The sequence below is a fragment of the Sylvia atricapilla genome, chromosome 4, assembly GCF_009819655.1.
Source record: "Sylvia atricapilla isolate bSylAtr1 chromosome 4, bSylAtr1.pri, whole genome shotgun sequence".
In the NCBI taxonomy this organism is placed as follows: Eukaryota; Metazoa; Chordata; class Aves; order Passeriformes; family Sylviidae; genus Sylvia; species Sylvia atricapilla.
This window is the reverse complement of record NC_089143.1, coordinates 20,501,724-20,514,844: the sequence shown is the minus strand read 5'-3', so window position 1 is coordinate 20,514,844 and position 13,121 is coordinate 20,501,724. Positions and strand designations below refer to the sequence as shown.

The 13,121-nt window shown below is 36.4% G+C and overlaps 1 protein-coding gene across 2 annotated transcripts in view; it reads left to right on the top strand.

Moving 5' to 3' along the window:
• Nucleotides 1-13,121, top strand: part of STK32B (serine/threonine kinase 32B) — a 156,008-nt gene that overhangs the window by 130,859 nt on the left and 12,028 nt on the right. For both annotated transcript variants that reach the window (XM_066317250.1, XM_066317249.1), the window contains exons 8-11: nt 1,315-1,431; nt 2,558-2,683; nt 4,826-4,957; nt 5,740-5,804. In XM_066317250.1, coding sequence (XP_066173347.1) covers nt 1,315-1,431; nt 2,558-2,683; nt 4,826-4,957; nt 5,740-5,804 — 440 coding nt within the window. The remainder of the gene's footprint in view (nt 1-1,314; nt 1,432-2,557; nt 2,684-4,825; nt 4,958-5,739; nt 5,805-13,121) is intronic.

Below are 13,121 nucleotides of genomic sequence, written 5' to 3'. Positions count from 1 at the left end.
ATATGACAGAGTATTTCTAAAGACAGTTTAGAACCCAATTCAGGAAAATTATGCATTTAAAGCAGATATTTAGGTTCTACCACATGGACATTGTATAGCTAAATGACAGTGGGCTAAGTGAATGTGAATCAAAGCAAAAATATTTAGACTCTCCTTGAATTTTTTTAGAACACCCCGGTGCTTTGGAATGCACTTGGTTTCATACATATGAAAGTTGAATATGTACATGACTCTTCCCAGAATCAGGATGTGTTCTGGGTCTTTATGAAGAGTGAGTCCAATTCCTTAACAAATTAGATAACTAAAACCTAGAAATATTCTTAAATTGTAATCTTCTACCAGTACATATTAGCAAAAGTCAAGGGATGATTCAGTTCTCAGTCAAGGTAATGAGCCCTTTGCTGTTCAGGATATTGGATTAATAGGTAACTATGTTGTTTATGAATTATGATGCATTAATTTGCACAGTGCTGCTAGGGTGGCATTTAGCTGCAGATCTCATATCACATATTTATCACCTGCTGGGTACAGCTTAATTCACAAGCAATCCACTCTCTGTCCTTGTTTACAAAAATACATTTAGTGTAATTATAACAACTTGCTTCAAACATCCAAGTATGTGAACCGAAAATAACAAGAATATAAATTTATAAGTGGTACTTTATTTCCAAATTCTGCATGTAATAAAAGATAAATCAGAGAAAACTTCATGAACAAGCAATGGGAAAGGCCAAAGCTTTTCTTCATCTATAGAAGAATTTAGGCACTTCAAACACACAACAACAGATCCATGTAGTGTGTTAATTTTGGATTTTAAAAAAAGCAAAGGAGAATGATTGGGATTTGGAGTCTGCTTTTTTCCTGAGATTCTAACACAGACCTTTGTAAGCATTTTTTAGTTTCTTTATCTACTACTCAGTAAAATTAGGATGACAAAGTTCCTTTCAGCCATCTCTTTTCTATTTTGTTGGTTTAGGTCACAAGAACTGATCATGCATATTACAAGCAAAAAATAGTAAACATTCCACATTTCACATAGAATGCCCCAGGAACAAAATTATTTATTCATATAATTTGAACTGATAGTTCCTTTCATGAGATAAAAAATTGCAGAGGAAATGCATCTATGAGTAATTACATTCATTACAACCAAAGAAAAGCACACACACAAAGGATTAGACTCAAAATTGTTATAAGATGTTTTGGTGGGTTTGATATTTTCAATATAAACAATGCTGAGCTCAGGAGAATGTGAATAGTCTGCACTCTGTTATCCATTCTTGCTGACTTGATATTTATTTAACTTTATCCCAGAGGCCCTATGAAATTCATTCAGCCACCCCCATTGATGAGATACTCAATATGTTCAAGATTGAAAGAGTTCATTACTCATCCACATGGTGCAAGGGCATGATAGCACTACTGAAAAAGGTAAGAAAGCACAAATACCTTCTGTCTTCTGTTCTCTCATCTTCCAGAAGCCTCTCCAACACTGGAAAAGGCATCAGACAAACACACACATTAGGCAGTCAACATTTCAAGGATAAGAGAGCAGAGCTTATTTCTGGGCTGTTCTGAATGTGAGTGGTGCAGTATTTTCTCCTCAGAAGGTGCAGTATTCTTAGGCTTAGACTCCAGCTTTTCATGGCTTCCAAGAAGTAAAAATTTAATTTTTCTTTTATTTTAAACATGATTCACTAGTGACAGTAAAAGTTTGGGAATCAGTAATTCCTCTTCTGTGCCCTGGCCCCATTTCCCCTCAGCCATTGATATTCAAGTCGAACAGGGAAGGAAGGACCACTCTGCCCTCTGAATTTCTGCTGCAGTTTCCAGACAAGGAGATTAGAAACTAAAATGGCCTTAAAATCTCTTCCTGTCCCATGTCGCTATAGTTGCAACAACAAAAGTCAAGCCACTTTGTTGTAAACCTCACTAAGCTACAATGCAGGGGTATTTCTGAATGCATTCAACCCCTAAAAATTGTTTTCTTTCTGAAATCCCAGGTTTTTGTTTGCTTTAATTGTCTGGCCATGCCACAGATATAATCTGTCTCTTTCAGGTATTTCACATCATCAATATTGATATGTGAACAGGAAATATTTGTGAATGTCTGAACAGAGTAATAAAAACTATATGTCTTTTGCAGCAATTAGCAATCTAGTTTTGAATAGATAGAGCAGTGAGGTGAACAATTTTAACTGCTGCCAGGATGCTCAGTGTAACTGTATCTTCCAAAAAAATTTAAGAGAAAATAGTGGCATTGATCTAGGATGTTTCATTTTGTGTGGGCTCTTGTGTATTTGTAAGCAGACTTTTGTTGCTCATACATTTATACACTTCATGCCTGCAACAGCCATCTGGTGGCAATTAAACTGTACTCATATCTGATGAGTTATTACTTTTATTTTTTTTTTAATTGGGACTCCTGGCATCTGTTAGAAGATTCCCTAGCCATTTTCTTACTTAAAAATAAGTATCATACAATTTATATATGTGATACATTTTCTCTTCTATATGGCATTGAGTCCCTTAGAAAATGCCTTGTGCTTGATCACAGCTCCTCACTAAGGACCCAGAGTGCCGCCTTTCAAGCCTTGCAGACATCCAAAACTCTCCATATCTAGCTGATGTCAACTGGGATGCTGTTCTAGAGAAAGCTGTGACCCCAGGCTTTGTTCCTAACGTAAGTCGATGCTCCGGGTGAACAGTGTTTGTAAATTCCGGTTCAGTTATCACTGCCATTTTACTTGTTTATGCTTGTATTTATTGCTCTTCAGTGATTTACTTTGGATTCTACTTTCATCTACTCAGTCACAACTTAGAGAAAATTCGTCCCATTTCAATAGATCACAACAAAAACTAATTAACCTTGGTTCACTTTTTGTTCCTTTTCAAGTAAAAGAAAATTTTTTCAGAATTTGCATTTCAGCTGTTAGAGCAAAAGATTGTCAGAATTAAGTCTGAGACAAAGAATACTAAGAAGACTGTTGTGGCTGTGAAAGTTAGACATTTGAATAACATTTGGAAAATTTTTAACATTCTAGTATGCTGTTATTTTTTCACTGAAAAAATACTGTTCCAAAAGTCTGACCTATTTCTTTTGTGACAGATTCTTACAATAAAACATTCTGATTCTGTGAGGAAATCTGATGGTTTCGTTTTTACTGTGGTCCCATTTTGTTGGTATTTTCTGGATATTTTCTTTTTGATCATTTTCAAGATAAATGCATTTGAGGGCTATGAATAAAAAGAAATGACTATGGTGTTAATATGCTGCTTCACTTTTTTCAATCATATTACACCATAATTATTGTCCAAACAACATGAGGAACTGTCTGATGGGCTGCACCCAGTGGGAGGTGGGAAACAGCTCCTTCTCAAACTGGCAGCCTGTCACCAGTGGGGTCCCCCAGGCATACAACACTGCTTAATACCTTAGCAAGTGATATGGATGATGGGATCAAATGTACCCCGAGGAGGCCCACTGATCATACCAAACTGAGTGGGGAAGCAGACACTTTGGGAGAAGTACCCTGCAGGAGGACCTTTGTAGGTGTGGACAAGAACCTTATGAAGTTCAACAAGTGTAAGGTCTTAAACCTGAGAAAATATAGTCCAGGGGTGTAGCACAGGGTGGGATCTGCTGAGCTGAGGAACAGCTCCAGCAGCTCTGGGGGTCCACATGGACACCAAACTCAATGTGAGTGACCAGGGTGCTGCCATGGCAAAGAAAGCCCATGGGATGTTGAGCTGCATCAACAACTGCATCACCAGAAGAGATAAAGTCATTGCCCCACTCAGTACTTGACAAGCCACACCTGGAATACTGTGTTCATTTTTGGACACCACCACACAAAAAAGATGTGGACAGGGTGGAGAGGGTCCAGAGAAGGGCCACAGAGACCAAAGGAGTGGGAAATAGGCCAGAAGAGGAAAGGCTGGGAGAACTGGGCTTGTAGAGCCGTGAGAAAAACAGGATAAGCGAAGAGACCTTATCACCATGTCCCACTACTTAAAGGTTAGCTACAAAGATGGAGACTCCCTTTTTATAGGGAGTCACACGGAAAAGACAATGGGCACTGGGTACAAGATAGCCTTGGGAAGATTCCAGCTGGATACAAGAGCAAAATTTTTCACAACAATCCACCATTTCAATAATCTGTCCATGAAAACGGTGGATTCCCTAAAATTCCCTAAAATCTTCTAAGATTCAGCTGAGAAGGTTGCTGGACCATCTTGTCTAGACTGGAGATTGTGGTTTTGCTCAGAAAAATTTGACCAGAGGGTCCTTGAGATCCTTTCCAACCTGGGATTCTATAATTCTGTGAATCATTTTTAATATAAATGCTAGCAATGAAAGCAGGCCTGCTCCTTCCTTTGTTCTCATGGACAGCATCTAAGTAAATGAATCCACTGCAACACTTCAGAAGATCATATTTCAAGAAGTTCTTAGAGGTGCTCCCTATCTCTTCTGCACTATTACCAGTGTCATTTATGCTCTACAGCACAAACTGATATTCTGATGAAGACCCTGGGCCAGATTAATCTCTCTCACTGGGGTGACATAACTTTAGTCACTCTAGGAATATATCTGTTTATAACTAGGAAGAGGATCTAACTCTTTATAATTGCTTTATAATACGATTTTTACCTTATCTCCTTATTTAAACTTTGAGCATCACTCCAGGCCTAAAAAGACAGTTTTCATTTTACAGATGTGATTGAGGAGCTGGTTCATTGTTACTGCTGTTAACACTTGCCAAGCAAATTATAAAAAAACCCACTAGAATGCTTCAAAGAGTAACTTTGAATCCTTTTGTACCAGAAAGGAAGACTGAACTGTGATCCCACATTTGAACTTGAAGAAATGATTTTAGAGTCCAAGCCTCTCCATAAAAAGAAAAAGCGACTTGCCAAAAACAAATCCAAAGACAGAGCTAAGGAAACCTGCCCACTGGTAAGATGGGGACTGTGGCTGCAGTCAGTGGCATTTTGTTTAAATTCTAATAGCCAAACTCAGTTGAGTTTTATCACCTCTGAAAATAGACTCAGCTTCTCTGTCTGTCATTTTATACATTGTATAAATGTAAAAAATAAATGAATCTCCAAAGCAAGATGAAAAGTAACCATTTATTTCAGTTGAATAGTAACAACATATTTAAGCTGTAATAAATTTTAAGATTATCACAGATGCTCATTTAAAGTATGAAAAAGTGTTGCCACTTGTGAAAAACACTTCCCACGCATGGACAAATAGTTACAAAGAGTATTTATTTCTAACTGCTACCAAAAATGAAAAGAATGCAGTGAAAAGGCTTGTTACTTATAAATATGTTAAAGCTGTCTCTTCCACTCTTGACTAATGTGTCCCCTGTAGAAAGACACATTGTATGAACAGTCAAGAATACCAAGAAGATTATTAATAATTTCCAGACTTGAATTATCATTCCAGTGAGATTCTATAAATTATGTTGCTATTCCTAATGATTCTGAATATTCATGCAAGCTGTTCTTCCTAGAGCTATCAGATGTAAAAATCTTCAGGAATTCTTTGTGGGGTACTTCTTCCAAAAGAATGAGATTGATTGTGCTACCACAGCCCAATTTAATGAGTCTTCGAAATGCCTCTTGATAGCATTCATTCATAAGCCTTTTTGTTCAGTGTTGTTTGTGTTGTTGTGACTTTTGTCTATGATTTCTCATCTTTTTTAATCAACCTATTCATGCTGTTTTTTAAAGAACGTACACCTGCAGCAGTGCTTGGAAACCGTTAGGAAAGAATTCATCATATTCAACAGAGAGAAGTAAGTGCATTTCTTAATGCCTCTTTAGCATTCAGTACTAAAATTAAATTGAGAACTATTTTTTTCTCACAGTGTAAGGGAAGGTGATTAATGATCACAGCAGCAGAGCCAAAAAGACAGGATTTCCATTGATTTCTTCCTCTTATAGTTTCTGATCTGATGTTTTTGTAGTTCTTGCATCTCTGCAAGCGAGCAGAAGACTTTGTGATGGAAGTATGTTAAAAATATAAGGTAAATGTTACTGAAACTCCCCACAGAAACTGTCAGTAATTAAGCAAAGGAATACAATAAAAGGTACTTCTTTTTCACAACTAAAACAAAACCAAGGGAAGCCATAACTCATGAAATTTTAATGACACAAATTGCACTGTTCTGACTTAGAATAACCGTTCATACCTCCCAACTACTAAAAAAAAAAAAAAAAAAAAAAAAAAAAAAAAGAGAAAGAGAGAGAGAGAAGTTATTCCAACATTAACTATTTCAACAAAGCTAAGTATTTCTCCTATACCAGACATGAAGCAAGAACTTCCAATCGAAGGGTCAGCCAGGGTTGACAGAAGCACGAGAGTGATTCCCAAAGATATCAATAACCTTCCTGGTTCAATTAATGCACTGTATTTCTCATAATTTGCTGCCTCTGAGTTGCAGTCATTATGGACCCATTTGTATTAGGAGATAAAACTCAAAACAAAGGACTTGTTTGTGTCTTTGGTCAAATTATTGCATTTCATTCAAGTGTATTCCTTGTTTTTATTTGACCTAATTGTATATGCAAGCCTTTCTAATAGAGTTATGAGATGGTAAAAAATAATTTAAAATTTGTGACTATTTTTATACTTAATGCATACAATGCAATGAATTACTGTCTCTGTAATTAAAAGTGAGAAAGGAACTGTCAGCTTTGCGCAGTTCACACAATAGCACAAAGGAAATTATGCCATGATCTACCCTTCTTCCTGCTACAATCTGTGGGACATTTCTGTGACTGACACTGACTGCTCACAGAAACTACAAGTTCTTAGAAAGAAAATGAAGGTTCAGCAAATTCTTCATGTTATTTTGCATTATCTCTAGCACAAGAGAGCCACTGGTTTCTGTAAAAGCCATAAAGAATGGGAGCCAGACAAAGTCAGCCCATAGAAGGTTTTAAGAAGCACCTCGATGGATTCTCTGTATCAGTTGAACTAATGAATGCTTGAACTTTGCAGTTTAACCCACAAAAATCAAAATTATTAAGATCATAACTACAAGACTAGAAAAATATTACGTTGATTAATCAATTTAAGGAGTTTCTTAGAAGCTGTTCATAGAAGTAATTAATTTCCAGATATTAGTCTCCCACCTACTCTAGAATCATATATGAAGCATATCCAATATGAAGCAAGTTTTGGAAGTTAGAACACTTGATTTTGTAAGACACTCAAAATCTCAGTGGGGTGTTCACTACCTTGAACAATTTGTCTTGTCATGATTTTACTGTATTATTCTTAAATCTTTTTATGCATAGGACATTTTTTTCATTTGTTTCGTATTGTACAACTACAGTAACAATGCAAGCCATAACAACTCTGAGAGACTGCTGAGAGATTAAGAACTTTAAGTGGAATACAAGTAAAATGGAAGCAAAAGGAAAACCACATGCACTTCAATCAGAAAAGCATGTTTTCTGGCCATCACTTGATTGGCTTTGACAAGGTAAAGGAAGAATATTTAGTATAGACCTATAACAGATCCTGCCTTATCTAAAACCAGATCACAACTATTTATCTTTGAAATTGCAACATAGTTTAAGAAAGACATGGAGAGACTTCTGTAATATTTTTCATAGAAAAAAATGTTAAAAGGGAAAGTAGATGTCAAATGTTTAAAGTGCAAAGGGAATTAAAGTTAATGACAACAAAATAGGAGCCATGGCAGGCACAAATGTCATCATACCAGAAGAAGCTACACAGGATACACCAGAGGAACTCGGGGTGGGTTTTCTTAGACCTTCTGTGCCCTCAGGACTGGATGTACAGCCTGAGGCTGTGCTTACAGGGGTTTCCAAATCCACATGGCCCATCAAGTTCTTAGGAACAGCTGCAGATGCTGAAAGACTTGAACCATTTGTTCCTTCAAACATAATACCGATTAAAATGTGATTGTATCATATAGGCAAGGTGTCAATCCCAAACAGGGCTTTAAATCAGTCTCAGATTAATGCAGCCAGATGTTTTTATATTCTTCCATGTTTCTCGACATAGTAACTGTTGAAACTATCTGCATGTTTCCTTAGATCTTCACTATATTCAGCCGCAAAAATCTACATTTTATTGTCACTTAAGCCTTCTGCTCAGTTTATTTCAGCATCACAGGACACTACATAAATCCTAATAAAGGATGGAAAAAATTAGCATGCCTTTCAAGGGAAAAAATGAGACTCCTCAAACTACAAGGATTCAAGAAAAAAAAATCAGATGCTTCAAACTGAACAACAGAAAGTCAGGTATTAATATGTAGTTAATTCTGTGGTGTTAACCATCCCAGTTCCACAGCATCTTGCAATTCAATACTTGTAAAATATCTGCTATGAAAAGCAAAAATGTGATTTTATTGAACACCTTGCTGGTAGTTCTACACTCTGCCTTTTTTCCACTGTGTGTCTTTCATCCTGCAACAGACACTACAAATCTTGCAGTGTGTCATGTTTGCCTTCTTGTCAAGAAGCTCAGGAGACTATCAGAAATTCTTAGATTGCAGGCAAGAGGAGCAGGGAGAGGTAGAGTAAAGGCTCACTATGCTAAAAAGAATTTCAACGTAGTGGTAGAGGCTGAAGTATGTTAAAAGTTTCAGGTAATGAAGACAAAGACAGAATGTGCACAGTTTCTTTATTCTATTGCTTTCTCTATTTAAGTAACAGAAAAATGGTATTTGTAGGAATGTTTTAAGCAAGGGTTTCATGGACAAAGACATGAAGTTAGTGATTATCAGCAGTGGGCAAAAAAGTAAAATATTTATCCTTACACAATCCTGATCCGAGGACATCTTCTGTTGAATATTTCAGTGGATGTGAAATCAGTGAATATGTGAAATCTACAAATTAAAATATGTATGTGTCTGGGTGTATGTGTGTGTGTGTGTCTTTTGATATGACATGGAGATATGGCATCTGTTCACAGTGACATTGTCTTCCCTACAAGAGAGAGGCACACACTGCCTTGATCCAAAGTAAAATAACATAGGAAATTCCTTTTGTGGGATTTGTTTTCTATTCTTAAAAGTTGTCGGTGTAGTCTCTTAATTTTGAGCACATAAATTAAATAAACTCTAATATAAAAGTGGTCCACACACTGATAAACTCAAAAATATTATCTGAAGTAGGTTTCAGGGATCTGTTTGGCTCCTTTTTGTGGCAAAATAATTATGTTTTGGTTTTAATTCCATTTCTGTATATAGATATTATATCCAGAAATGCAACACCAAACATTTTGCAGTATCTTAATGTGCATTCCCATAGACTTGCCAGCAATTTTTCAAGAATTTAATATCATTTAGAGGCTGTAGGCTACATTATCAAGTTTTCTTTTTTAAATTTTGTGTGTGTGTTGGTGGTGGGGGAGATAGTACAGGTAAAGCCACATTGTTCGTTGTAGCTCCATTAAGAAGCTGGGCACAGATTATTTTACTATTTTTGTGCTGTTATCACTGAACAGATCTTCACAACTACATCTCTTTATGAATATATAAAACCTGAAATGACCAGAAATTAAGGAAAAGATCCAATATTTGCAAGTCACGAAATCATATTTCTTATCCTTTATGCTCCTCAGCCTCTTCTTGTCCCTGAAAGATGCCTTTAAGATTGAAGATGTGAGAAAACAAAAAACAGAGAAGAAAACACGAGAACTATTTCCTTCTCAGGCAGAATAATCCTTCAGTTTGATGCTTCACTTAATCGAAATTATCAGCCTGCTAAAGAAACCAAAATCAAACATCCAAATTTTACTGAGTTGAATATGTATTTCACACATCCAATGTACATGAAAATGGGTTAGAATTCTGCAAAACTATTTTAACAAATGCAATGAACTGATTAGAAAAATATTCATGTTTTTAATAATTCCAGTAAAAATTTTTAAAACATTACTAGTGATTTTGAATTTGGAGGTTTTCTACTTAATACTAATATGCTGCAATAGCATTGTTATGATATTCAGCTGTCTTGTCTCCACTGATCTGAACAGAATTCTCTCTGTCTTAAGCTACTGATACACTTTATTCCTCTTCTCAGTATTTGTTCAATGCTAGCACACTAAAAAATCTGCCACAAATTGAAGCACATTGCTCTCTGTCTGTTCCGGCTATCATTCCTACCATTTGAGCATATCTAGTTCTCTTAAAAATGATCCTGAATAGCTCGAGGTGAACAGACAGCTCTCTATTCCCAGAATAAACAGCAAAACTTGAGGGAGCATATTTTAAGCATAATAAGATGTTAAAATTCTCTTGTCTGATTTTTTCCATTTAGTAGGTGAAAAGCTTACTTAATATTCTCTGCAATTTTTTTAAGATCAAATTTATCATCTCTCTCATTCTATTTCTTTTTCGTTACTTTTAATTGTCTTTTCAGATTCAAATCCAGAGTCCCCAAGTACTCTCTTTCATTTTAGTTTGATTGAATTTGAATATTCATAATGATTTGCAGTGCACTTCATTGAAAGTATTTTCCTTAACACAGATTTTATGTTAGTGTCTCTGGAGATATTTACCATAGTCCTTCTAATATTGGAATGCTTTTTGGATGAGGCTGCAGTCCTTTTCTTGCCCCTTCTGCTGACCTTAATTCAGTCCAAATCCATTTCTTTCTGAGCATTTCTAGTGGTTGCACTTCTCTTCACTGAACCTTTCTTTTCCCTTTTGTAATGGATATTTCTGCTTTTGGAGATTGCTCCTGCAATTGGAAAGATGCTTTTCTGGCTATGATTGAGCCTGATTTGTGTTCAGGCAGTAATAACTGTTGCTTGCTCACACGAGCCCTTTCACTTCTGCCTCTGATTCCTGCTCATTTTTACTGGTTTAGAATTACCAATCCAAATGTCACTCTCTTCTTAGTGAGCCAGGCCACCTAAAAGTTTGAGTATAGCAGGTCCAAACTGGTAATTTTGCTGTAGGTATAACTTCAAATCCATTTTTTTTTTTTTTGAGAAAGTACTGGTCATAAAAATGCCATTGTTTCAGTGATGTGTTCCCTTCACGGTTTCATGAAGGGGAAAAAAAATCCCCACAGAGGGTAAATGAGTATCTTGGAACCTCGTTTTAAAAGTTTTCCAGGAAAAATGGCTAAAGTTTTTCCAAACAAGTAATTATATCATTATAATGGCTCCGCTTTGCCACTCAGCTTTGGGAATGAAATTTGCATGGGGGTGTTTAAGGGGTGTATATGTCAGCATATTCTCCACTTTAAAATGTCATCCTGGAAGGATCAGGATAACAGATGCAGATCCTCAGCATTGGAGGCCAGAAATTAGTTTAAATTCACAGAAAGCTAGACACAAATATAACTCATAAAAACTAATTAGAAGTTAATTCACAGGCAGAGGAAAGAGTAGTCTTCATTTGTACATCTCAGACTTTGAAGGGGAAGCACAGCTGTGTAATTTTGAGTAACAAATATTTTATTTTTTCAAGCAGGTTACATGGTATAATATCTGTGATAAATAAAGGCTGCATAATAGGTCATGACTGTTCCATTGGCATAGGGAATTACCTCCATGAGATAATTACCTTCATCTCCCTTTATGTCCCACAGTAACATAAATTTTCACTTGTTATGAGTCTCCATAAACTAAGAATTCATCATGAAGAGTGAACTCCTTGTCCTGTTTAAAGAAAACAATTTGTGGCCAGTTGCTGAAGCGATGCAGAACCAAGCCAGTGATGAGATAACATTATCACTGCCAGTCACTCTGATGTCCATGTGAATGTTGAATACATTCACAGATGAGGTGGAAAGGAAGGTAAATGGTGAGGTCACAAAGTTCACTTATGATTCCAGGGTAGTCACAATTAAATCTGACTGCAAAGAGCTGCAGTAGATAATGACAGCCATGGTTCTGAGTTGCAAGGTAAGAAAATGGCAGCTCAAATTCAGTACTGATAAATGCAAATAGAGTCAGAAGAAGAAGATCTAAACTTTACCTATAGGATAATAGGCTCAAAATTAGCTTCAGTTATGAAGGAGAGTTTGTAAAAACTATGGATAGCACAATGCTTAGTGGAAGACTAAAAGGTATTGATACATTCCTGCAAAAAACAGCTACAGATAAATATATGTTCATATACATAAACCTGCATCTTCTATTCTGTATACAGCTCTGCTTCCTTATATCAAAAAGGTTAAAAAGGTCTTAGAAAGGTTTCAAGAAAAACAGGATTGGCCAGTGGGTAACATGGGTCATGTCAAAGGATTTAATAAACTTGAATTAATTTAAACTCAGAGAAGAGGCAACTGAAAAGACAGAAAGAGGATAAGTAATAACATGTTCTGAAACTTACTGAGATGACTAAGAAATGATTATTCACTCTTTGTGGTAACCCAAGGTTACAAAGTTATCAGGCTGCAGGTTTATAAGAAAACAAACCAAGGTTTTTTTGTGAAATGCAGCATGTTGCTGAGTAGTGATTTGGATGTTAAATATATAAAAAGATTCAGAAGTGAATTAGAGAAATTCATGGGAAAAAAATCCATCAAGGTCCTTGAGATGTGAGGCCTCTGATGCAGTCATTGGTTCAGAAAATCTGGAAATGTCAGAAGTGAGGGGAATTTGCCATGGCAGACATTTAGCTTATTCCTCCATTCAGCTTGTTCCTTGACAGCATGCACTAGTGTCTGAAAGGGGCCACTATGAGAGAGGGGAATCTCTGTTAGGTGGAATTGCTGAGTATGTGCATTTATGGCTCCCCACAGTTTACAAGGTTTCCATTTTCATACAGTCTTCACAATAACACAAGAGTTGAACAGTAAAATGTACATATATACAGGTACACATATATTGCATATATGCAAGTATGTAAGTATACATATCCTTTTGGAAACAGGGAGAGAAATGCAGACTTAAGTCAGTCTCTCTCTCTTAAGAGATTTAGGCAAGATTCAGACTGCCCATTGTGCTCCAGGACACATCCCTCAACCTTTGGGAAGTTGTCCCATGTGGAGGTTATTTTCCTGTGTCCCACCTGGGGTTCAATGCTCAGTACTCCTGCTGTGGATGCACCTCACTGACTAACCTAGATGACATGGTGTTCAGTAGAGTGCTTCTGGGGATCCCTGTGCTAGGC